This window comes from Onychostoma macrolepis, chromosome 11, assembly GCF_012432095.1.
Source record: "Onychostoma macrolepis isolate SWU-2019 chromosome 11, ASM1243209v1, whole genome shotgun sequence".
In the NCBI taxonomy this organism is placed as follows: domain Eukaryota; kingdom Metazoa; phylum Chordata; class Actinopteri; order Cypriniformes; family Cyprinidae; genus Onychostoma; species Onychostoma macrolepis.
The window spans coordinates 25,444,067-25,471,238 of record NC_081165.1 but is presented as its reverse complement, the minus strand read 5'-3'; the positions used below and the strand labels follow the sequence as shown (position 1 = coordinate 25,471,238).

At 37.4% G+C, this 27,172-nt stretch overlaps 2 protein-coding genes across 2 annotated transcripts; one reads left to right on the top strand and one right to left on the bottom strand.

Moving 5' to 3' along the window:
- Window positions 1-95: 95 nt before the first annotated feature.
- comp (cartilage oligomeric matrix protein) lies at window positions 96-16,496 on the bottom strand. Its single transcript, XM_058791151.1, has 21 exons — window positions 14,866-16,496; window positions 13,488-13,665; window positions 12,338-12,561; window positions 10,728-10,801; window positions 10,482-10,533; window positions 10,237-10,388; window positions 9,372-9,509; window positions 9,208-9,282; window positions 8,620-8,772; window positions 8,444-8,548; window positions 8,232-8,339; window positions 6,463-6,622; window positions 6,267-6,385; window positions 6,107-6,159; window positions 5,828-6,021; window positions 5,348-5,526; window positions 5,202-5,250; window positions 4,568-4,764; window positions 4,262-4,434; window positions 4,022-4,161; window positions 96-2,322 (listed from the first exon to the last, which is right to left on the bottom strand). The coding sequence occupies exons 3-21, from the start codon at window positions 12,411-12,413 to the stop codon at window positions 2,267-2,269; spliced, it is 2,253 nt and encodes a 750-aa protein (XP_058647134.1). The 5' UTR covers window positions 12,414-12,561; window positions 13,488-13,665; window positions 14,866-16,496; the 3' UTR covers window positions 96-2,266.
- A 1,048-nt stretch (window positions 16,497-17,544) lies between these two features.
- On the top strand, window positions 17,545-21,107 carry LOC131549199 (golgin subfamily A member 6-like protein 24). Its single transcript, XM_058791155.1, has 10 exons — window positions 17,545-17,556; window positions 18,519-18,609; window positions 18,722-19,002; window positions 19,151-19,308; window positions 19,433-19,492; window positions 19,588-19,791; window positions 19,902-20,037; window positions 20,145-20,350; window positions 20,444-20,537; window positions 20,650-21,107. The coding sequence occupies exons 2-10, from the start codon at window positions 18,561-18,563 to the stop codon at window positions 20,761-20,763; spliced, it is 1,302 nt and encodes a 433-aa protein (XP_058647138.1). The 5' UTR covers window positions 17,545-17,556; window positions 18,519-18,560; the 3' UTR covers window positions 20,764-21,107.
- The last annotated feature ends 6,065 nt before the right edge of the window (window positions 21,108-27,172 follow it).

Below are 27,172 nucleotides of genomic sequence, written 5' to 3'. Positions count from 1 at the left end.
TCTAAAAACAACGTTTATAATACAGGGGATGAAGAGCAAGGTGAAGTTTTTGGCAATTGAACGAGATGTTTCCTGCTAAAGGTTTAGTCATTTTGGTTCAGCTATACATTTTGGTCATCTGGGTCTTTGAAGGAAATAACTCTTAAAACTGTGCAAATCTAATTTGTGATTCCTATGCAATCTAAAAGCATTAATCAACCAACAATCTGGAATATTTCTGGTTGAATATGAATAGTATACTTAGGGCTGAGAAATAAGGATTGGCTCAGATGGTGGATACACTAGTTTATTTAGACGTAACAAAAACTGCAATACTCGCTTCAGTTTTTCTTCTTTGAACTGTGCCATTCAGAATAGTGTTTTCATATGTTTACCACGAGCGCGTTTCTCTCCTGAAAATAGTGTACATAAAGCTTATCACTGGAATATGACGACTGCATGTCAAAATGAGAAAAAACCTTTAGAACGAGGTCTTGGTTAGCTTTTTGGTATGAAGTCTTCATTAGCTTGGCTGATTCCAGTAAAAAGATTCACTGCACATAAACCAATGTAGACCCCCGAGACACAATGCATGTATTAGTTAATGCTAGTGGTGTCACTTTACCACGTCTATGATCATGTTTAGAAACAGAATGTATTTATGATAGTGCATTACACCAAATGACTTGCTTGACAATGCTTGACCAAAGCACTATTGTTTTTTCTCCTGATCTGTTACGTTGCTGGTTTTTCTGTTTGTTTTCGGTCACGGTAGCATTTTTCCGCTCATCACGATTGTAGCATGTTTGATATCTTCAGTTGGGCCATTCCCTACGCCCTGTCGATTTGCTCGGCCCTTGCATCTTGGGTTTCCGTCTGAAATCCTGTCAGAAATCTCAAAGATACGGCAGCTTTCATACTGATGTATGTGCATTTCTTCTAAATCTTCTGGCTGCTGCTTCTGGAAACTTCAGCCGCAGCTTTGCTCATGAAACGAAACTTGGACTGTTTTACCTTCTGAGAATGCCGACTGTTCGACCCTGTACATGCTTTCCCCCCACCCCGGCTTATCGTGAAGGTGTTCTTTGTGAACCGTTTTCTGTATTGCACTGATAATTTAGAGGGAAAACAATTATGGAAGCGTATATATATATATATATATATATATATATATGTGTGTGTGTGACTTCCCAATGCAAACCGAAAAAAAGGGCTCAGTCTGTTTGTTCCTTTAACCTGTGAAACATTAGGAGATGTGGGCAAACTGCATGTGTTTATTGGACAAATATTCAGTTGTTGATGCAGTCAAACTGGAGCAGTTTTAGCTAACAGCACTTACGTTCATTTGTGTCCTGATTATTCGTGTCAGAGCAAACCCCCTTTAGCGTAAATTCCCCTTTAAGCCTTAATAGAACTGCTGAGCAGTTAGTGACCATGATTACCATGTCCGTACCATTAAGACTAATAAGGACGTAGCTGACTAGATGGGATGTATTTCTTGATAAACGTACCGATAGTGACCCATAGGATAGAGCTGAGCAGTATAACAACCCTTCCCCTTAAATCATAGCATTAGCATAAACTAAGTGCCATCTACATGGATTTCTTTCTGTAAAGATGATATATTTTTGATTTCTGTCATCTCACTTAAGGCAGGTTTAATAAGTATTAAAAGACACTGTAAACGAAGCGCTCGCGAGAGTGTTAGGTTACAGAATGTGCATCGAATCTTTGTGATCTCTCATTTCGTGAGCATAAACAGTGCTCGCTCTTTATTGGAGTTAACGGTATATTAGGACATATAATTTGTGGTTGTCTAGAGCTTTTATTGGGTTGGATCTATCCAGATGCCCAGTTCTATAGTCGCTGTGCTGGTGTGGTCATCTTTGTCTCCTATTTGTGGTAACTGATTGTAGAAGGAACTGATTTCGTCTTTGTCGTTTTACTGGTCCTTTTCCTTTCTCAGAAAAAAAAGAAAAAAAGAAGCTAAATATGGATGTGCATGATGTCTCAGCTGCATATATCAGAGCCTTCTTGTTATATCATTTATATTTTGTAACCTGTATTTCTGTACGTGTTTTTAAAATACATATATATATATATTTAAATTCTCAGTGCTAATGCAGTGTCATCAATTTATGTCTGTCATTAGGGGGTTATGAGGAAAGCTCTACTACTGTTCACAAAGTATAAAAAAATGGAGTATAAAATATGACACACATGACAGAAATATACAACTCACATTCATTAATCTTGTAAAAAAAAAAAAGAACTGTTGAGTTCGGGTTCAAAAAAGCTGGATTTGCTGGCTTCTGAATCTCTCAAAGTCCTCAGGGATTGTATCTGCATAAGAAAAGAAGAACAAATACAATACAGCCGATTTATTAATTCTCTCCTCAGATGTGACTGTGAATTTTCTATGCTCGTAATATATTTAATTTAGATAAAAGACAAAAATGAGCAGGCCCGGATGAGGTGATTCTGCGCAGACTTCAAGAGAAAATCTGCAGGATTCTTTATCATCTATATGAAGTTCAAAGAAAATCAATTGGCAACTGGATCATAAAAAGCGAGGCCACCGGAAGAAGATGGATTGTGAATTATTACTTTCTGTCATAAAAGCTCCAATGAATCATGCTAAAAGACCTGGAATGTGTATCAATAAAGCAGAATATAAATAGAATTTACATTTCATGATAACTTATGTGTTCAACAGATCTGGGAGTACTATACTCCTATTGGCAGCTCTATATGAACAAAACTACTGGGGCACCTGACCATTACACGTGCTGCATCCCAATTCGCCTACTTATACTATGCCCTAGACATTGATTATTTATCACTCAAACCCCTTTCTCTACCTTTCCATCCTTCTTGCATATCCACTATGTTTGTAGTTTTTTAACACTTTTTATGCATGTTTGTAGTTCTAATCGAATCTTTGTCAAATGCGCAATGTGTTGTGGGCAATATTAACCATTAAAGTGTGCATCGATATGCACTTCGAATTCTAACTAGAAGTAGTAGACGATCCGGGAAACTTTGGCATACTTATTTCAACATACTACAATTTGGGACATATTAATTCTATTTTTCGAATACTATTTAAGACAGATAGTATGCGTATTGGGATGCAGCAATAGACTTCAATATGTAGTTGCAGTGGCAACAGTGTCCGCTCTTCTGGGAAGCTTTCCACAAGTTTCTGTGCAAATTTTTGCCCATTCATCCAGTAGAGCATGTTGGATGAGAAGGCCCGGTTTGTTCCAGTTCATCCCAAAGGTGTTCAGTGGGGTTGAGGTCATTGGAGTTTGTGTGGGCCAGTCAAGGTCTTCCACACCACGTCTTTGTGGTCCCTGCTTTGTGCACGGGGGCATATCATTGTCCGAAATGTCTTAGTATGCCACAGAATCAAGATTTCCCTTCAATGGATGTCAGGAGCCTAGTCCAACCCCTAAAAAACAGCCACCAAACTATCCCTCTTCACCAAACTTTACAATCAGCACAATGTAGTCAGGCAGGTGACGTTCACCTGCCAAACCCCAGAGTTCAGTGGTGGTGTGTTTTACACCACTCTATCTGATGCTTGGTGATGGGATGCTTGCATGCAGCTGCTCTGCCAATGAAATCCGTTACATTAAGCTCCCACCACACAGTTTTTGTGGTGATTTAGTGGTGAGTTTGTAACTCTTCAGCTATGGAAGCAGCAATATGCACTCGTTGACCCTGCTCTGCAACTTTACGTGGTCTTCTGCTTCATGGCTGAGTTCCTGCCGTGCCGAAATGCTTCTACTTTCCAATAATACCACTTACAGTTGACCGTGGAATATGTAGCAGGGGTGAAATTTCACAAATTGGCTTATCACAAAGGTGGCATACCGAGCTTGAATTTACTGAGCTCTTTAGAACGACGCATTTTTTTGCACAAATGTTTGTAAATACAGACTTTGTGAATGTTGGGAGTTCATAATACTTGAACATTTGTAGGCCTGACACTAAGCTCTTTGTTTCCATGTTTAATAATTTCATTAAAAGAACTGACCGTTGCATCTGTAGCGCAGGTTGGCCCAGATGATGTTCTCCTGGGAGAAGCAAAATACTCCCAGTCTGCCTCCTCTCATGGTTGTGTCGATGATAATTCCTGTGTCTGCTACCATCTGCTGACCTTCATAGAACCGAACCCTGTATGCAAGATATGCAGAGTGTTTACCTAAACATGCATAGAACAATATTGCAATGACAGGATGATTTGCATATGAAACGTCGCCCAATCTGATTCTACCTGATGTAGCCTTCTTGGGGTCTGTGCTGCAGGAACCAGCGGTAAGAGGTCTTGTCTTTCCAGCCAACATTTCTGGAATCTTTCCACAAGAGTTTCACCTGGTTTGTCGAGTCACCTGTGTGCCAGAGTGAATTCCGCAGGTTTTCTCCAGGTCCCGTGTCAGATTTCACTGCCTACCAACAAAATACAGAAACAACTACTATATTACACATAAGAAATGAAATAAGTTTATCTGTAATTAAAGAAACCAGGTGTTAATATATTAATTTATTATTCTAATCTGTAATTAAAGAAACCAGATCACACCTTCAGCTGGATTCCAGGTTCAGCTACAGCTCGGAAAGGATTGGCTTGCCAATAAATTTGCTCCACTTGCTTCCACATCACCACATAGAAGCTCGAGCTGTCCTGATAGCCAAAGATAAAGCCTGCGTAGTCATCATCCGTCTCAGTATTTACATGAAATGTCCCTTCAAAGTCCACACCATTGAATGCCGTGTAGCCTGTTGAGTAACCAGAAGTCAACTTTTGTTTTTCTTGTCATAAGCTGTTTCCATCACCACGTTTTTAGGCGCATTTTGAAGTATTGCATCAGAAACAGGTGTCGTAAATACCAAATTTTGGGAAACAAATTTGCATAAAACTTTTTAAACTCACTTGAAGTGGTTTTTGGCTTGTGCATCAAAGGGTTAATGCGAATAATGGGAGAAGGAAGTGCATTTGCCGAATAAATTCCTCCATGCGCTTCAAAAAAGTCGTGTAACTTTGTGCTATGGGACAGCATAACCTGACAAACCAGCGGACCGGTTTATCAGGAAGTGACAATTTTGTTCTCTTGGATGGAAACGGCGCTTATTCACAATTGTTTTATGCGATATTTCAATTTTGCACACAAGTTAAATTTGCAACTTTGGATGGAAACTCAGCTATAGTCTTTTACCTACAGCCAGTCCAGGATCACTGTTCATGGTCTGAACAATCTCTCTTCCCTGTTGAAAAAGATGAGCATTCCTTAGTAAAGTTTATACTGTGAGAACTTCTCCATAAAATAGCAAAATTCCATAAGGCAGAAAGAAGCGGACAGACCTGATTGAGTACCACCCAGTTTGGATCGATCTGCGCATCTCCTTCTGGATCCAGAACCACAGTCTGATAAGTTCTGAAGTCGGTGAGGGTCACCTCAGCATTTTCAGGACAAACATCAATGTTGTCACTAAATGTGTCATTGTCAAAGTCATTCTCACAAACGTTGCCAATCCCATCACCTGTAAACCAAAAGTCAAGAAAAAGAAGTGTATGACTGATTTGACAAGTCAACAAGATCAGAAAATGACTAAAGATCCGTTTCCAAGCTGAAAAGAACAAATTAGATCCAAATGAATTTCCATGCTAGTTAGGAGTTGGTCAATCAAGTCTTCTTGGTCAAACTAGTTAAGAAGCCTGGTGGGGACACCAGAATTCCAAATTCCAAATCACTGCATAAGCTGGACATTATTTTATTTAGAATAATGGGATTAATATCAACAGCTTGATGTAAAGTGAGGTTTTCAAACATTAAAGCCTGACCATCAAAGTCCTCCTGCAGTGGGTTTGGTACCAGACGGCAGTTGTCCGGACCAGGTGGAAGGAGATCGGGAATGCCATCGTTGTCGTCATCATCATCACATTCATCTCCAATGCCATCCTTGTCCGTGTCTAGTTGGGAGCTGTTGATAACTGCAGGACAGTTGTCTCGAGAGTCCTGATGCCCATCTCCATCACTGATGATAGAAACCAATGCATTGGATTGAACGTACTCATTATGGGGTTTGACCAATAAAATTAAATACAGGAGTGATGTAATACCTATCTTTGTTGGTGTCACAAGGATCGCCAATCAAGTCATTATCCACATCCATCTGTGGCAGAAAGAAGGAGAATTATGGGTTACGTAATGCCTCAGTTTCTTAGTTTGATTCCACCTCCATCACCTTCAGACTTAGAAAGCGTAGGGTGTTAATCAGACCTGATCAGGGTTGCGGACGTAGGGACAGCTGTCACAAGCATCACCGACATTATCACCGTCTCTATCTATCTGGTCACGGTTTGGCACCTTTTTGCAATTATCTTTAGCATTTTTGATTCCTGGAAAGCAAAACACAACAGTTTGACCAATGCAAATGTTCATATTACCCTAATGAAGGAAACATCTGAAGTCTTACCATCCCCATCGATGTCATCATCACATTCATCACCCTGACCATTGCTATCTGTGTCCTTCTGGTCATTGTTTTTTACCAGACGGCAATTATCACAAGCATCTCCATAATCATCCTCATCAATGTTCTTCTGATTGATGTTGGGGACGAGCACACAGTTGTCCTATCAGAGAAGTAATCAGTGAGAATATCATGAGTAAGAATACCGGTAGACATGATTAACCGGTAGAGATTTTGGACTATCATGGTTACGCGCACATGTGATGTAGCTTCTACGTGGTCACGAAAACTTATCGTTTGCACACATTTTTAAGCATTGTCGTTTAAAAACAAGTGATTTTATGCCATTGAAATGCAATCAGCAGTGATAGAGAATTAATTTCAGACTGTTTCTGAGCAATATCAGAGAGGTGACTGCATGTGAAGGAGCGTGAGAGTTCATTTTGTTGCTTTATAGGCCTTGAACGGTTAAATACACACAGTTGTATGTGTCAAAATACCCATCTTTGCAAGCATCCTTGTAAACACAGTAAGTGTTAAGTGAAAGCAAACAGCTGAGAAAACAAAAACAAAAAAACGTTTAACAGTAAATTGGATCCGGGCAATCTAATATTTCCACTGTCTTTCTTTAATGTTAATCAAACAACAAAAGAGAAAATCTCTCACTGCTCTTGACTAAATCACTTTTGTAACTTTAATAAGAACAAATATATATTTAATTTACACAGTGAATAATATGCAGTGTTTTTATTCATTTGATTAGTTTATACAATGTATGAAGCATTTCTTAGTTGTTTGTTCTACTGTAGTTTTTTGTCCTGTTGCTTGTAATTAGTTTCTTACTCTTATGTAATCACTGACTGTTTACTTGTCTTCAATTAGTTTTTTTTAAATATATTTAGGCTAGTATTAGTTTTGTGTGTGTGTGTGTGTTTGTGTGTGATATTGACACTAATGACAAGAATTGTTCATTTTCTGTGCAATCAAAAATGTTGATATCATAAAGACCTCATTTAAAGCAAAAATAACTATATTGTGATATATATGGTTACTGTGAAATAAAATTACTCATATCCTGATATAAGATTTTGGTTATATCACCCACCCCTAGTTCTTAATATCTTAGTGAGCTGCACTACCTAGACAGCATTGGTAGACAGCAACCTTTTAAGATTTCCTTCTAAGACCTTTTTTTTTTTTTTTTAATCACACATATCGTATATAGAGAAGACAAGGAAAAGGAGATGAGTCTCCTGTGCACTTCACATTCAGGATTTTGGTTACTTATATGTGACCCTGGACCACAAAACCAGTCTTAAGTCACTGGGATATATTTGTAGCAATAACCAAAAATACACTGTATGAGTCAAAATTATAGATTTTTCTTTTATGCCAAAAATCATTAGGATATTAAGAAAAGATCATGTTCCATGAAGATATTTTGTAAATTTACTACTGTAAATATATCAAAACGTCATTTTTGATTAGTAATATGCATTGCTAAGAATTCATTTGGACAACTTTAAAGGCGATTTTCTAATTTTTAAAAATTTTTGCACCCTCAGATTCCAGATTTTCAAATAGTTGTATCTCGGCCAAACATTGTCCGATCCTAACAAACCATACATCAACGGAAAGCTTGTTTATAGATTATGTATAAATCTCAATTTTTAAAAAAAATTTACACTTAAGACTGGTTTTGTGGTCCAGGGTCACATACATGGTGATATTATAACATTGCCTTTAGTTAAGGTGGTGCTGTGACCTCTGACCTCTGTGTTTAGTATCCCATCTCCATCTGCATCATCATCACATGCATCACCGATGTTATCCTTGTCTGCATCCTCTTGGCCAGAGTTTGGAACGGTGAGGCAGTTGTCCTAGAAAAATGTTTTATTGACTCACCACTGAGAGAATGTTTTAGTGCTTTACTTAATATTAATGCTTAGTGCAATACATTTTTATACTTGTTTTTATGTTTTACCTTTGCACAGTTTCTATCCACACATTCCAGTTTTTCATCAGGGAAGCCATCAATATCAGTGTCCGTTCCACATAAGTATCCATTCCCAGCCCATCCAACTCCACACTAAAGCAGATTATATCAGTTAGACTATGTAGACCATGTGTTTCACGTAAGAAATATGATCACTGACTTACAGCGCATTCAATCTGTCCATCACGGTGAACAATGCATTCTGCGCTGGCATGGCAAGGATTGGGCTGACCATTACCACAGGCCCGCTCAGGTTTGCAGCCTTTCACCTGATCCCCAGCAAAACCAGTCTTGCAGTGGCCACAGCGAAAAGAGCCCTGCCACGAACACACAATGACTCACATAAACAAGGAGAATGGAAAGAATGATGATCTAACTGACTGATATGAATCCATTTCTCAAACGTTGTAGACCAATGGTTCACACATGACCTAACATAATATCAAATCTGTAACCAGTATTTCATGCAGTCATGGTCCTTTTTTATTATCTTACACAGTTAGGTTCACAGTTTTAGGGATAAGGGCATGTAACGCAAATATGTTTTATTCAAGCCAAAATATTCCTTAATATGACCTCATGCAATTATAAAAGTCATTTAAGGTAAAAATAGCTCCTTGAGGTAACTATAACTACTGGCAGAGGTCCCTTTTTGCATTGTATCAGAACAGAACCATTTTCTTTTTTGGTTTGTGAACCAAAACAGATGGTGCTCTGGTTCTGCGACAAACAGAGCATAATGCATTACTCACTGGTGTGTTGATGCAGTTGGAGTTCTCTACACAGCCTCCATTTGAGTTCTCACACTCATTAATGTCTTTGCACACCTGCATATAAGAAATCACATTCAATTTCAAACATTTTATCCATTGATTGCTTGTATTTGAATGAAAAGACTTCCATTTAAAAATGATACCTGTTTATTGACAGATGCATAGGCAAGTCCCACCCCCTGCACCTGGGGGCCCATGTACCCAGCAGGACAGGGGCCACAGCGAAAACCTGGTGACGTGTTAATGCATCTCACCCCCATGTGACATGGCATTACAGCACACTGTACACATTAAAGAAACAGTAGAGAACAAAAATCTTGGTCCACAGTAAAGTACATATGTGACCCTGGACCACAAAACCAGTCTTAAGTGTCAATTTTTCAAAATTGAGATTTATACATTATCTGAAAGCTGAATAAATACGCTTTCCATTGATGTATGGTTTGTTAGGATCAGACAATATTTGGCCGAGATACAACTATTTGAAAATGTGGAATCTGAGGGTGCAAAAAAATTGAAATACTGAGAAAATCGCCTTTAAAGTTGTCCAAATTAATTCTTAGCAATGCATATTACTAATCAAAAACGACGTTTTGATATATTTACAGTAGTAAATTTACAAAATATCTTCATGGAACATGATCTTTACTTAATATACTAATGATTTTTGGCATAAAAGAAAAATCTATAATTTTGACCCATACAGTGTTTTTTTTGGCTATTGCTACAAATATACCCCAGCGACTTAAGACTGGTTTTGTGGTCCAGGGACACATATAGTCCACTTCTGCAATTAGTATCTTTGCAACTACATGTCAATTAACTCTCATTAGACTATTAGCAGACTAATAGTTACATATAGTTGCATATAGTTAGTAGAATGTTTACAGTGGATTATCAAACTAAAGTGTTACTGTTGGCACTGATAGCCTTGTGGGCAGCACGCTGACATACAGCGCCTATGGGCGTCCCATGTTCGAATCTTGACTTGAGTTATACAGAACTCACCTCATCAACATCTGTACAGTGAGTTCCATTTCCTGTCATGCCCTCTGGACACGGACCACACTTCACACCGCTGGGGGTCATTATGCATTCCACACCAGGATGGCAGGGGTTGGGAAAACATGACGGCTCTGCTGGATCTGCTGGTCTCATGCCTACAGCAGGACGTGAGAGAAAAAATATGCAACTTTTAGCAGATACACTCTCAATTATGAATCTAATGCAATCATAAGCTTAGAATTCCTCACCACAGGCTTCGCACTCCATAACTGTGTTCTTCAGGAAAACAATTTCCTGTATCTATAAAGCAAAGAGTTCAGTATTATGTCAAAATGTATAAGAACTAAAATGTGCTTTAGGTCGTTAACAGGCTGGAATGTTATGAAAATATATTTATGCATGAGTGGATAGCAGAAGTTTCATACAAAGTCATTTTACCCGAGAACATGCAATGACATCCTCTTCCATATTTTTCAGTATTTTAGATGATTTACCTGTTGTTTCAGCAGTTCTTTGATTTCAGTAAGCTCCTGGTTTGTGCCTTTAATCTGTTTGATAATCTCTCCATCTGTAGTAACAATGTAGAATCACAAAGATGATTTAGCAGCATGCCAAGTTCCCCTCACCGTTTACTTCAAGTCAAGAATTTCAGCAATAATGTATTCAGATTCATTTTGTTTACAGCTATCTAATGGCTTAGAATACAGCATGAAGCACTTTTTTGATACTTTTACAGTATCTGAGGAACACCTCAGAGAATCTTCTAAATATCTTTTTTTTGCAGAAGAAAAACAGTCATACAGATTTGGAATGACATTCATTTTTTTGGGTGAACTTTCCCTTTAAGACTGTATAAACTGTAAACTACATGCAAACAACAGGACGGTTTCATGATTAATGCATATAAAGCTAAGCTCAAAATATAATGACTTTTCCTGCAGGGCCTGTGGATGATTTTTCAGCGTCTGACATTATATCGGTCAGGAAACGTATTAGAGTAATTTGCCAAGAACTCACTCACTTCGATTGTTTACGCTGTGTGTTTGTGAATAGCAAAGCCCAGTCCAAGTCTGTTGCCTTGGCAAGGGCTAATGCTGGATCCTGTTTTCTGTGTTTAGGCATGACCATAACATGTAATCCAAATATCATGCTTCATTTTAATTAATCTCATGGGTGAACATGTTGTTATGACAGCAGATAAACTGTTGCAGTTGTGATTTATGAAGCTGGTTTTATGAGCCACAGGAGTAGCAACACTAGAATTATCAAATCAACCGGAGTGCATTTCTTTTTTAGCTCTAGAGCTGCGGTTAGGGTCCCAGTAAAGCTCAGCTTTAGCTTTTCCCCACTAATGATTGTGGTCAAATTAAATAAAAAAAATAAAAAATAAATGTAATAGGAGGGGCTTCTGTCAGAGGTTCCCCTCCCCAGAGGGCAGTCCAGACAAACAGAAGGGAAGTGTGCTCTTTCCATTAGCGGCATCAGCGTTTTCCATATGCATTCCAGGCTTCCATAAGCTCAGTTTATCAGTTATTTATCTTGCCTGGTGGGCCACTTAAAATATTGGTCTTTATACTGCAACTGCATAGAACGCAAATGTTCTCTTCAGCAGTGTTTTAAAACATACCAAAATCTGCCCACGTGACAGGTACTCATCCTGCACGTCAAACAGAGAAGGATCTATCTGTTAAAAGATTCTTAGCTTAAACCTTTCTAAGAGCTTTGTAAAAATTATTTAAATAAAAATAAAATTGTTCATTTAGGAAGGGGCAAACAGGACATTATATATAATCCAGAAAAATCTATCTTGCAATGCACTTTAGAGATTTGTTTTAGTTTGACTTGTGAGTTAGACCAATAATAGTTTGAGTGTATATTGTAGCCTTTCTGTAAAGCACTTTCTAGTGAAGATGCATAAACTTAATAAACAAAAGTCCTTCATTATTAAAAAAAAATTCTGGATATATACAAGATATAACAAAAGCATGCATTTTATGGTCACCTCAAGAGAAGTAATAGAAGTTCATTGTGCAAAAAGTGCGCAACCCTTAAATATATATGAATGTGTTACTCTTTGAATGCAAACGTGCCGAAGTCCACTCACCTCTGGATACTCCTTGAGCAGAAACCAGAGCGCCGTGCAGATAAAAGCTGCAGCTGAACAGGAGAGTCCACAGCATGCTGAGTGAGAGGAGGAGGACGACAGATCTGAGCTTCTGAGCGTGTCTGTGTCTCTTCTGCTTTTATACCGCATCACTGACGTCATCTGCAGTCTGGCCCTTCACAGATCACACCTTTCACAAGGTTCACGTGTAACAGTCATGAATTCTAATCACACACACACACACACACACACACACACACACACACGCGTAAACAATGTAAGTAAATAGAGCCAAACATTAAACACTGTTTGCTAAGTATAGCCAGAAGGGGTTTGTTAACATGATCTAAGTGTGAAAATCACTTAAACATTTCTGCATTTTGACAACATAACACATAAAACCCTACAATGACCATAAAAAGACAAGAACAACATTACAACTCCAATAATACACCTTTGAAAACGGGAAGAAATTTGATTTTATAAAATGTTATAAAAGTGCCTAAAAAATTGTTTTACTATTTTACACATTTTAGAATAATAGTGGAGTCATAAAAACAATATAATTATGAATAGAAATGTGTATTACATTTTGGCTTCTTCAAAGTAGCAACTTTTTGTGTAGATTCCAGCTCTGCACAGTCCAGTCATTGTCTCAAATGGCTTCATGAGGTTTTTAAACAACACTGGAGTTGTCATACATGCTGAACACTTTTTCTCAGTAAATGGGACAGTCTTTGGCTGCTTGTTCACTATTCAGACCATTTGTTAAAAAAATTAAATAAAATAGTTTGAAAAGAAATTCCTATGTGAGCACAATGTATATTTGTCTGCAAAACAGATTTAAAGCATAATCCCACAGGTAGTATTTTTAGGGTCACAAGAAACAAATTCAGTCCACACTTTTGGCTGCCAGTTTATTAGTTTGATTACTGTATAAAATATTAAGTTTTATTATAGCAAAGATTTAGTGTTGCCACAAAAAGATTTTGCTTTGTATATTCCCCCATTAAAAATAAATCACATTGATTTAGGATAATATTACAGCACTATATAATGTTTGATCTTGCATGGCCAATTATAAAAAACAATAATAAAAAAAAAAAGCTTCTTTATTCTATTCTATTTGTATTCAGTCCAGAACTCTTACATCATAGTTGTTCTCTGCACTTTTGGGTTGGTGCGTTCAATGTAGTAAGTCTTGTTTGACGATAATTGCATCCACAGATGCGGGTTGAATTCCAGCTCGCAGACCTCAGAGCTACATGTGGCGCACCTTGAGGTCTTGTGCTGTTCTGCTGAACTCGCCTCTCTCACCATGAGCTCTTCTGGAAAAACAAACAAAGAAGTCTCAGTCTGGTGGTTTCCAGCATTTTCGGGAATGACACAGGGAAGAAAACTAAACAGCTAAACATTTCCCTCTGAAGGTCTTTTGTTTTTAAATTTTTCCATTTATAGGAAAATGCAATGAATTAAATGGATTCATTGAATTTTATTTTTCATGCAAGGGTGTCCATTTAAAATGCATCTTTTTATCTAAAAACATCTTGCACAGGAATGAAGTGGTCATTGTTCCTGGGTCATTAGCTCTTCTATTCTGGGGTCGAGGTGAAAGGTCAGTAATGGCTCAAAAGCAAGTAAACAAATGTGTGCTCACAAATCATCGGTCTTCATTTACAGAGGTCACTAATTACTTTAAAAGATGTTTCATGTGAAATCTAATTGGCTTGAAAATTACCATTAACAGATCTTCTTTTGGTACTTCAAGAACATATCCAACTTTAAATCCCAGTGTCTTAAAAAAAAAAGAATCTTATTTTTTAAATAGCTGCTTGGTTAAAAAAAAAAAAAGGCCTTACATTTAACACATGACATTGAGGCAAGTGTCAACTACTGTATAGTGAAGGCAGATTACAACTGAATAGTTGAATTCAGGGTTTATGACGGCAAATTTAAGACTTTTTAAAGACCTTTTTTAAGACCAAGTAAAGTTTTTTAAGCCTAAATGTAGCAGAATCCCATTGTAAAAACATACTCTTTATATTGTGATAACATGCCCCAATAGCTTTTTTAATGCAAACTGCATGATATGAACACTTTTGTTAAACAAAGTAGGTGTTACTATCTGAATGTACTGCATAATGCTCAATTTAGTTATTTTTAGATATTATAATAATTATTGGTCATAATTATTTAACAAGCATTTATACCTCATATCTTCTTTTGATACTATGTTGCAAATATGTTGGTGACTTATTAATATCTCTGAAAACACACAAAAAGAAAAAAAGAAGAAAATGTAGCCTATAATGTAGAAAAAAAATTCATATGGTTTTAACAAATGTGTCGTTCTTCAGAATTATATCCTTCTAGTGTTACACTTTCCTTTTCATATAAAAATCATGAAAAAGTTCTTAAAGGGGTGGTTTACTGCTTTTTTTCTTTGCATGATTGCGTTTATGGGGTGCAATATAACATGTCTTCGTGTTTCGTTTGTTAAAAAACGCCTTATTTTTCATATATTTCACCTTTATTGTAAGCCGCTTTCTCCTCTGTCATTTGAACGACCGGTTGACTTCCTGATTCTCTGAAACCACTCCCTCAGAAACAGGCGATGGGCTCTGATTGGTTAGTTGGCCCGGTGTGTTGTGATTGGCTAAACTGCGTACTGCACGTTGTCCAGAAACTTCACGCTCATCACCTTCACGGGCGACAGCTGCATGTGCTCCGGTCAAATGTAAATAATGGTGTCAATATTGCCGTAACAGTTTGAGCCAGAATCAGACCCAGAAAGCGGTAATGAAGAGAGTCAAGCAGAACTTCTGCAAGCACGGCTCTTACAAAACGTTTCTGAATGGAAGTTTGCTGTTGTGATTACATACAATTTTTTGAAGTTCGTACACGTTTGTCTTATTCACACAAAATAGCATCGAACTAACTGGCTACTATAACCAAACAGCGTTGGCTTGTGTTTACGTTCTTGATCAAATCGAAAAATTACGTCATAAAGTATACATGGAAAATAGATTTACAAAATTAGTACATAATTACAAATTCGGGTCCAAAATGTTTGTACGCGTTTGTCATAGACACACGAAACATCATTTAACTAACTGGCTACTAAAGCCAGCGTTGGCATTTGTTTACGTCCTTGATAAAACTAAAACATTATGTCTGAAATTATACATGCAAATACATTTAAAATTATTAAATCTTACTTACAGGTTGTGGCCCAACAACTGCTGCCTCTGGTTTTAAAGTTGGAACCGCTCCATGTTTTAGTAATAGTTTCTGTGTGAATCCGGCATTGAACTCTGAACTCTCTTGATTCTGGAAGCTGTCTTCCGTAAAATGCGCAGCACAGAGAGCTAAATTAGGATTGTAATTGTCAGTAGGGCTGCAACTAACGATTATTTTAATAATCGATTAATCTGTCGATTATTTTTTCGATTAATCGATTAATCGATGAATCGGATTAAAAAAAAAAAAGCATTCATTTCCAACCCTTTATTCAAAAACAGAACTAAAATCTTTAGAAAGTGCACAAACATGTTGCTCCTTGAACATCCCTGAGCTGTTATAATAATAATAAAATAAAATAAAAATGGACTAACACAAAAAACATACACATGTATGCTTTACATCTGGGGGGGGGGGTGCAAAAAATTAAATAATTTAACAACACTGCGTCGTTAGCGTTGGTATTGTATCAGACACTGCACTTAACATTATATGAAAATCAAGCTCAAATGGAGTTAATAATGTTTTTGACCAGAGAATGACGGAGATGGAGTGTTTTGTCTGTCGTTAGAACGGCTGTAACTGTTATGCAGTGCATAAGTGCATTAAGTGCATTATGCTTTCATCAACTTTTACAGGTTATATAACTTTGATTGTAGCTATATGGGCGCTTAGTTTTTTCTTGTTGTTTAATACACTTGGCCAAAATCTCAAATTAAGCGCTTATGCACATAATGCACAGGATATTTAAAACGTATATAGACAGCAAATAACTAATTCTTCTCCACTCTTCAAACACACAAAAACATTATCCTTTACTGACATAGTGTTTGAGTAAAGAAAACGCTGTACTATTCAAACACCAATTATTTATTCACCCTTGCATTGCGAAAAAGCAGAGATCTCATCTTCTCCAGGCTGTGCGCGCGTCAATCTGAACGGAGGCGGGGTGAAGTTACGAGGTCTCGCTGAGAGCTCGATGATCCAATGGCGTTACAGTTTTACTGACAAGTTATTTTAATGCTTATCATTGGTTTACTATTTTTAAAACTCTCTGATTTAAAATAATAAAAACGAATTATAAGCGACTCAAGTTTGGATAATTTTCACAGCACCTGACTGGGCTAGGGTATGGCAACTGCCATACTCTGCCATACATAAACGCCGCCCCTGCTCCCACACCTTGGATGACTTGGGTGCACGGATTTCTCTGCCTCCGCCATGTATCTTTCCTCTACCTCCGCTCGTTTTTTTTTTTTTTTTTTACTTTTGTTTTTATTTATGAGGCGCCAAACTCTGCTAGCATCCGTCTTGAGAGAGACCGAGTGTGTTCACTCCGCTCCGCTCAACTAAAGTTTTTTTTTTTTAATAATCAAACGTCTCCGCGTCGCGCGACACAACGAATCGATTATGAAATTCGTTGCCAACGCTTTTAGTAATCGATTTTTATCGATTTAATCGATTCGTTGTTGCAGCCCTAATTGTCAGGAACATAATCAAACATAAATTTTAACCATTGTTGAGGAACTACAGCATCCGTAGGAAGCCCGAACACAGAAGACCTGACAGCTGGGTGAAAATAACACCGTTTCGACGGCATGGCTACAACTCTCCACTATAACTCTTCCTCTTCGACAAAGCCGCAGAACATGGCCTTGCCCCCTCTTTGGCATGTTCCTGAGGGAGGGGTTGATGCAAATTTATGGGTTTTTTACGTATGCAACCCGGGAAGTATCTCGTTGTAGTCCCGTATGAGTCGTTTTTGTAGGCATTAAACTTCCTGATTTTTAAAAGACGATATCTCCGCTTACGTTGAACTTTCAGCGCAGCAACTTTGCAGATACTGTTCATGCACCAACAGCAACATTACACACTATTTAAAATGAAAAAAGTGAAATCGCAGTAAACCACCCCTTTAACTGAAGCAACAGACATACGCGACAGTGTGTTAACATCAAACAGCCACCAGAGGGCGCACGGTGAGTAATATTATTGACCTTGATATTATTTATAAATTGATTTGGCATTGAGAAAAATCATGCTGACGGGAGATTTAACATGATTACATTATAAACTAACGTAGCCTAAACCAGCCTATGTATTGGTTGTTTCTCTACATAAATTCACTGCGATTTTAGTGATGTTCTTTAATTGTTTTCCTTAAATTCCTTCGCACAAATGAACGGTGTACATCTGCTTTGAGAAGTGGTATTAACATTTAGTGGTATGATATTTTAATTTTGGTTTATTTTACATAAAAGTGATTGGAATAAACATTTTCCATTAGGCTATAATACAGCAATACTCCTGTAATATCCTTTCAAACGAATGATTCCCGCTGAATGTCACATGATGTCTTACACGATTCGGTTGTATATTTGCATGAGCGCAGACGCAGAAGATTAAAATACATTTTCTTTAGATTTCTCTCCTTTACTGCCTGTGGCAATCATATATACACAAGCTGTTTAAAATTTTAAAACAAAACAAAAAGAATTCTAATGCGTCAATTCATTCTAATTGTGACGTCACTGCACTGGTGGCTTTTAGAACGTGTGGCCTGAACACAAAAACCTCATTTTGACTCTTGCTTTAGTATAGGCTACACGCTTTAGTGTTGGTATACGATTTTTGCATCAGTCGGCTTTTGATCAGTGTGCAGTTTTGAACCGGCGTACAATTGTGCAGATTCTAGATCAGTGTCTGATTGTGAATCTGCATTAGGCTATCATTCAGCGTACGATCATTGTTCGGTGCACAATTTTAAATCAGATCTCGATAAGCACAAAACAGTAACTTAGTAGAGTTTTCTGATCTGTGTAATATTTCAGATCATACAGTTTTACTTTTCAGATTGTTGCAGCCTACCCTTTTAGATCTGAAAATGTACTGTAACAAATTTCGCAAGCTCATGCCCCAAACATGTGTCAGCGTTCACCAGAACATCATTACTGTGAGCGAAAACACCACAATCTCCAGCCACATGCAGGCTGTCAAGCTTCCGACCATCCATGGTCCTTCCCTTGCCGGAGGTGAGCTGCTCAAACAATGTGAAACCGGTTTGCTACAGTTGAATTCAAAACATATTGCATGTGTTCCTTCATGAGAGCCATACTAACATGAAATAAATGTGATGTTCTGCAGGATTGCGTCCACACCCACCGCCTCAGAAGAAGGTGAACGGATCCAGCCTCAATGCTGAAGAACAATTTCTGATCTTTGAGCTCCGATGCAGGGAGGACAAAACAGGGGAAGAAGTCAGGTTGTTTATTACAGAGGGACAACAGGAACGCCCCGGCGCCTCAGGAACGCGACCCACAGGGGCCCGAAGCGAAACCTGTCTTCCGCCACTCAGTGTGCGGAGGGCAGTGTTTCAACCCATCTCGGCATACAAAGCTGAGGTTTTACAAAGTGGTCGCTGTAAAGTAAGCCAATTTTGTATATTTTGCTTATTCCATATCATCAAATGAATATTTAATTGTACATGTAATATAAAATAGCCACTACTCTTGGAAATTGTGTGGATGGGCTTTTTCATCTCTCTTCTAATTTCTTTCTCTGTTCCATTCTCAGCTTGATACAATACATAAAATGGAGATCCTGCGTACTTGGGCCCAACGTGCTTCTATGGAGGAAAGAGAAATGTCCCAAATAGAGCTCGGAGCAAAACAAGACTGGGCCAATTATGAAGCCTCTTTCCGTGACTCGAATCCCTTGAAGAACGAGCAAAAGTAATTATTTCTACATCACTGTTAAATCTTGAAGCCATGTTTTTGTGGTCGTTGTAAATAACGCAGTTTCAATTGATATACTTCTGATTGCCAGGTGTTTATTATCATGTTGTCATGTTTTCAGGGCTCAGGATTCATTTTCGAAGAGGCTAAAATTAGAAGAAAAGGAAAAAGCTCTTCTAAGGTAGGCACTGTCATGTCAGTATGCACAATTATTGCATTTCCAACAGTGAAGATGCTGCTTCAGATCCTATTATTCATAACCATCTCTTGTTACAGAAAAATCTATCGTGTTCAAGACGCGATTGAAATTGAAGAGATGCATTTGAAGGAAGACCGTGAGCGTGAAGAGCGTGAGGAAGAGGGCAGCAAACAAAGCCCAGAGGACCTTGAAAAGTTAACGTGGGAGTATGTGAATTTCATGTCCCTAAATGAGGAAAAAGACAAGGTACTCAAGTACTACGAGGATGAAAAGGAAAAACTGTAAGTTTCTTGTACCCAACCATGGGATTGATTTCTTAATAGTCTCTAATCTGAGGAAACCGAAGACACGGTAACAGCGTTTGAGTTTTGTCTTGTGTGTTTTTGTCCAGTAAAAAGAATGCAGACCGCATGGAGGAGGAGATACAGAGCATGGCTCTCTGCATCGAAGAAGAGCAGCAGAAAAAAAATAAAGTGAAAGCAGAAGTGGAGATGATAAATAACGTCAAGGACTCGAGGAGAATGAAAGTACGTGCACAACGTGCCACACACTCGCATGCATCTGAATATAATAAGAGATTGTGCTGCTGATCTCTGTCACGTTTGATCTCATCATTTTGTTTCTGTCTCACCAGATTTGGACAAAGACCGAACAGTTGTGTGTGGAGCTCGCGAAGGTCCAAGCGAGCTATGGGGAGCAGGCCTACAGCCCTGCGTATCCATTGATGATACTGCTCCAATTGGAGGACTGGATTTCTGACTCTCTGGATTTGATCGAAAACATGCCAGCTGAGAGGCTCTACAAAATACAAAAGCGGATTTGCAAACATTATGAAATCAGGTAAGGTATAGCTTTCTGAAAACTGAAGTGCTGTCAGTACAATGGCCAGTTAACTGCAGGACTGCCTAAACTCTTGCTTTCTCTCTTTCACAGGGAGCAGGAACAGAAACGCATTAGGCGTGAGACTTTATTAGAAGAACGGAGGCAGAGAAGACAGGAGAGAGCGCTTTCTCTTTCAGTGAAACCGGTAAGCGGCGCACAGAACCAGCAATACATATCCAATACTTTTGTCTTGCTTATCAAATATTGTAACGTGGATCAATAGTGTGATGCCAAGTTAAATCACATCTTTATTACAGACCGGAAAAAAGCTGATGCCACGTAGCCAGCCCCCGAAGAAGATAAGAAAGAGAGAGGAACCAGTGGAAACCAAGAAGACGAAGGAGGATTTATACGCTCACTTTGTGGAATAAAGTCTTCTCGATCCTCCTCCACTGAAGAAAGAAAACCTCTCTCCTCCACGGCTTTCTTGTCCTCTGCAAACAAAAAATGGACAATCCTTAGACAACTTAGGTATTAGTATGTATTATCAGATAATTGATAGTAGTAGTAGTAGATAGACATCTTAGATATTTTTAAGATAGGATAATTGATTGTAGTAGTACATAGCCATCTTAGATATTGGTAAGATATTAGCAGATAATTGATAGTGGTAGTAGACATCTTAGATATTAGTAATATATTAGCAAGATATTAGTATAATTGATAGTAGTAGATAGACATCTTAGATATTAGTAAGTTAAGAATTGATAGTAGTAGTAGTTTATCTGGAATAATTTAACCTATAAAAATTAAATCTACAAAAATGTTATAAATTTTTCATTATATTTATTTTATGTTATTTTGTTTTAATTAAAGTAATAAATAAACATTTGTGTAGTAATTTCTTTCAACATGTATTAAAAAGCACATACATCTAAGACATTCTTTTTAAAAAATCACATGGCACATAATGTATAAGTTTAACATTTTCTTACACCTCGAATACAAGTCAGTGTATCATTGTTAATAACGTTTCTGAATTTATTCTTCAAGGTTAAAAATATTAATTCATTTTTAAGAATCATAACATATCAATCAGTGTGATATTTGCTGTCTAGTGGATATTGCTTAATGTGATAATGATATAATAATCAGGTTCAAGTCAAAACACCTTTATTATTATAGTGCTTTATACACTAATGTTTCAAATCAATGATGCAAACTTCAAACCAAATGCTGCTGTACGGAGATTAAAAGGTTGATTTTTAATTGAGATTAACATTTTAACGTATTCCTGGGCCCGTTTAGTAATGTTAATGACAGAATCATGCCGATGAGTGATGCAGTGTCGTCTGAGGGCCCGAAGACCACGGGCATCCAGCAAAGGTCTTCGGCCTTGTCCCTTACACACAGAGATTTCTCCAGTTTCTCTGAATCTTTTGATGATCTTATGCACTGTAGATGATAAGATTTGCAAAGCCTTTGCAATTTGACGTTGAGGAACGTTGTTTTTAAAGTATTCCACAATCTTTTTACGCACTCTTGCACAGATTGGAGTCTCTCTAAAACATCCCTTTTATAGCTAATCATGTTACAGACCTGATGTCAATTAACTTAATTAGTTGCTAGATGTTCTCCCAGCTGAATCTTTTCAAAATGTCTTGCATTTTCAGCCCTTTGTTGCCCTCGTGCCAACTTTTTCGAGACCTGTAGCAGGCATCAAATTTGAAATGGGCTAATTTAGATAAAAGTGTAAAATTTCTCCATTTAAACATTTGTTATGTTCTCTATGTTCTATTGTGAAAAAATATTGGCTCATGTGATTTGAAAGTCTTTCAGTTCTCATTTTATTCAAATTTAAAAAACGCCCCAACATTTCTGGAATTTGGGTTGTACTTAAAATGCCACTTTAACTAGGACACTTAATTGCATTCATTGTTTACACTGGCCACCTGAAGGGTACACTCTAAAAAATGCTGGGTGAAATATGGACAAACCCAGCTATTGGGTTGGTTTGACCCAGCAGTTGGGTTAAATGTCCTTTTTCTAAATGTTTAACCCAACCGCTGGGTCAAAACAACACAATAGCTGGGTTTGTCCATATTTTACCCAGCGCTGGGTTGTATTTAACCCAGCATTAGAAAAACATTTATGTATCCTCCATGTATTCATGTATATTTTTTATGAGAGTAAATATATTTACAGATTTTTATATTTTATATATTTATCTTGTTTAGTGCAACATCAAACTCACCAAGCGCAATGCAACTTGTTAAAAGAGGTGGTGGAAAAAGCAAATTTACTTTTGGTACTTAATACAAGTGCAGTGTCCAGATTGCGTGAGTATTTTGCAGGTTTTTTTTGACACTGGCTTTAATTTTAATTGTATTAGTTTGATCTTTCTTTCCTTTTTCAATAAACATTTTATATAGTCAGTGAAACCTATATATTACATACGACTGAATTATAATTAATGATGATTCAGTGTGCAGTCACTGGGCCTGTTCAGTCAAGAGATATTTAAAATGTTTTACAGTCTATGGTTAAAAACATTTATGATTTAAAGTGTGAAACAGCGCCTCCGTCTGGTCAAGGAATGCAGACGCTGCATACAAACAGAAATATCACATATCTTCCAGAGAGAGGCGATATAGTACCAATCATTTGACATTATATACAGTAGTGTCCCTAATGTTAACAAACAAGTGCAACTCCGCAAATGCCACTGCTTAAAAGATTTTATTTTATTTTTTAATTAAAAATGTTAAAAATTTAAAAGTGAGTCAATGCCATTATTTGAAGTTGAAAAGAGTGAAACGATTTCATTATCATTAAATTTGAATCATATTATTCATCTCTAAACTTTTCTTTCACTGTCATCATTCGGATACAAACGCAAAAGTCTGGGTCTCTCTGTATCGCTCAGGCTGCGCTGCAGTGTCTATTCTCAGGTGCGATCCCACTACTGATCAGCACGGGGGCTTTGACCTGCTCCGTCTCCGACCTGGGCCGGTTCACCCCTCCTTAGACGACCTGGTGGTCCCGAGCTCCCCCAGGAGCACCATATCGATACCGAACTTAGTGCGGACACCCGATCGACATAGTCCACTGCAGCCCAGAAGCCCTGAGCTCAAGCGATCCGCCAGCCTCAGCCTCCCAGTAGCTTGGATTACAGGCTCCGCCACTGAACCCGGCGAGAGCCAAGAGTCTCAGCGCTGCTGCTCAACCTGCTGCTCACTGCGCCCTCTAGTGCAGATAAACGCAACACTACACTCACATTAGCTGCTAATCAGAGTTTGAGTGGAGTTCAACTAGTTTTGTATTTTCGCAAGTGTTACATTTCCAAAGCTTTAATCTCCAAACAGATGCGCTTTTTTCAAATGTTTGAACATAAAGTAGGCTATATTTCTCCCCAGACCCTTATTTACCACAGTGTTTGTGTGTGAAATATTTCGAGGGCTACTTATGTGATGAAGCCCCTCAAAATAGGGTAATTTGTGAGAGTAGGCCACCAAGGGTTGTATTTTGTATTATTTTTGTACATTTGAAACATGCATTGTATAGAGCCTCGTCCATTATCTTAGCCTTATTTTCTTCATTCATGCGTGTCATTTCATACAGCTCTGTCTAGACACACATACACATACAAAATCAAATACATCTATGCATAAAGACAACATGCATTAATATATATATATATATATATATATATATATATACATACATACATACATACATATATATATATATATATATACATATATATATATATATATACATTTGCAAAAAAAAAAAAAAAAAGAAGCAAAATAGCCTATAGCTTATTTTCAAACACTTTGAAGTGCATCGTATCTCTTTTCATGTCTTCAAGTTGTTTGTTGTATTTTATTTATTCATTGCTGGCATGATCTGAAGCGAAGAACTTGTGTTACACTTGTTGACATAAAGCTATTCCAGTTAATATAAACTAATAAAATCTTTCACTCAGCAACAGCATTATGTCAACACCATTGATCATAAACACCACAACAAACAGAACAGTCATTTTTTTTGGGCATTTTTTAAATGATTTAAAACACGAGCAGAAAGTGTCTTCACAGTATGAAGCCCCACAAAAAGAGCAACTGGACCAGTGTCAACTATTGGCCAAACTCCACCAGGAGAGCACTGCAAAGATGTCTGGAAAGGTTGTCATACTATTAGTAGTGTAGTCTATTTTTTGTGTCTGGTAAGGGGAAAAATACTGAAACTGTCAGGCTGTTTTCCTGGACTCACCTGCCTCATTTGACTGAAGAGTGAGGCTTTGGGCGTTAGATCAGTCTTATTCTGTGTGGTTTGATTTTCAGTTTTCTGAATGGTGAGACAGATGGGGTAACAAGACAGATACTCAGTCATGTTTTAATGTTTAAAGACAAAATGCATGCATTTCTAGATATATTACACAGGTTCCAGCTGTTTTAATATCTAAAATAGTAATGTTACACTTTTTCTTTTGTTTCCTCCTTTTTAATGACATTTGAGTTTGAGAACACCGGTCGACACCGTGACTGTCATGGAGCGCAGTCCATCAGAAAGGAAATTCTAGAAAGACAAGCTAATGAGAAAAAGGCAGAGCACAAAAAGCTGGAACTGATGAAGAACATAAAGGAACAGCAAACTCGTCTCCTGCACTACACCAAACAACTGCAGCAGCAACAGACAGAGCTCGACAACATACGCTCAGAAACACACAAATGGGTAAAAACATACACACATATTTAGAGGCTTACAGAGCATAATGTGCTAAAGACACACAGACGTCACTGTAGCACCTCTGTCTTCTGTACAGTTCTGTCTTTCAGGATCACAGACTATTCATGTGTTCCACAGGAACTGAAACGGGAGGAATTGCGTTCTACTGCAGAAAGAGAGGAGCTCCAGCACGCTCAGATAAAGGTCAGGATTCGTTCCATTTATCAAATAATCGCACCTTACTGGAGAGAGTCTGTGGATATTGAGGACCCCTTCAAGCAGCTGCAACTGGTGAATAATGAGAAATACTTCTGGCATCCTTGAATAAAGCAGTATTTGTTGTTGATATTGTGTTTAAAATGAAATACAGTACAGTTATAAAATGTCATCACACGGCAATGATAAAATGCAATTGATGAAGAACTTTTTTTTTTTTTTTTCCTCCAGATTCGGAAACATTTTCAGCTTGTGAGAGCTATAGCTGAAGATCGAAATGTTATGACGACGCCGTCAGGTGGAACTGAAGAGGACGACAGACAGCAGAGATTAAGATCCAAGCTCTGAAGATGTATGCAAAAACAGCCAGATGTGCCTAAGCTAAATATAAATCATCATCTGACCACCCTTTTGACAAGATTTTGCACTGTGACGGGAAGATTAATTGATTATTAATTTATTTTATTATTTTTTGTCTTAATTTGTTATAAAGGATTGACTAATTAAAACTGTTATTGGTTTGAGAAGTGCATAATACATACATACATATATTAAAATATAATAAATAATTTAAGTAATAATAAAATTAAATAGGCCTAATAAAAAAAAAAAACATTTGCATAGTAATTACTTTCAGCATGAATTAAAAAAGTCACATGGTGTAATGTATAAGATAATAACACTTTCCTCACCTTGAATAAATGTCTGTTCAATCTTAGGCTAATCATTTTCAAACAAAAATAAAATAATTTTTATTTTATTTTTTCACTGTAAAAATTTTCATTTTTAAGAACCATAACAGTCAAGCAGTTGAGATTTGTGCAGTATATCGCTTAATATGCTCATGTCACAATAAGTACTGCAATGACCTGCACATCTTAAAGACACCTATATGTTTATTTTAGCGTTTTATACAAAACAGATTGTCAAAGCAGCTTCAGAGTGTTTAACAGGAACTTAATTGTGGGATAAGTCTATTTTTATATTAAATTATTATGTTTGGCTGTCCTGTTTTACACATGTAATTTAGATACTTTACAAACATACATATAATAAAACATTTAATAATCAAGCCTGTAGAAAATCCAAAGGTGATTCATTTATTAACAAGATGCACTGAATTAAATAATAGCCAGATAAATAAATGAGAACAGGTTGAGAACAACTACTGGTGAGAAAAAAATATTTGGTAATATTTTCAAATTTCATATTTTCTTTTGATATGACGGTTAAGTATTGACAGGAAGTGAAGTGGGAGAGAGAATAGGACGGGATCGGGAAAAATCCCCAATCTGGGACTCGAACTCCGGACACCCGAAGCGCAATGCGCTATATACCTGCACGCTGCCCATGAGACTACTGTCGCCGACAACCTGAGGATTTGTTTTTATCAAAAATAACATTTTTTGTCATAATTTTTGTAATGAAGGATGCATTAAAATATTAGTTATCCTGTAGGTTATTTAAGAAAAGTCTGGGTCTTTCTGTATCGCTCAGGCTGCGCTGCAGTGTCTATTCTCAGGTGCGATCCCACTACTGATCGGCACAGGGATTTGAAACATTTGAAAAAGCACATTTTTGATTATTTGTTTGGAGATTAAAGCTTTGTGAAAATACAACAAAGATATCTAACTAGTTGGCTCTGCTCAGCCAATATTATGAAGCTGCAGGCCCGGAGGCCCAACAGGGGTTATGCGCAACAAACTTCCGTATTCTGCTAACCAGGTCTCGTTGCTTCCGGTTCACGCGTTTTGCAAATGCCCCGTTAAATATGAAGCTGTTTTACTCAAGATGCCTTCAAAGTAGACACTAAAGATAATCATTACCAATGTCCATCACATATGTGGATTGATATATAAATTATTTTTATTTTTATTCTTTTCAATAACATTT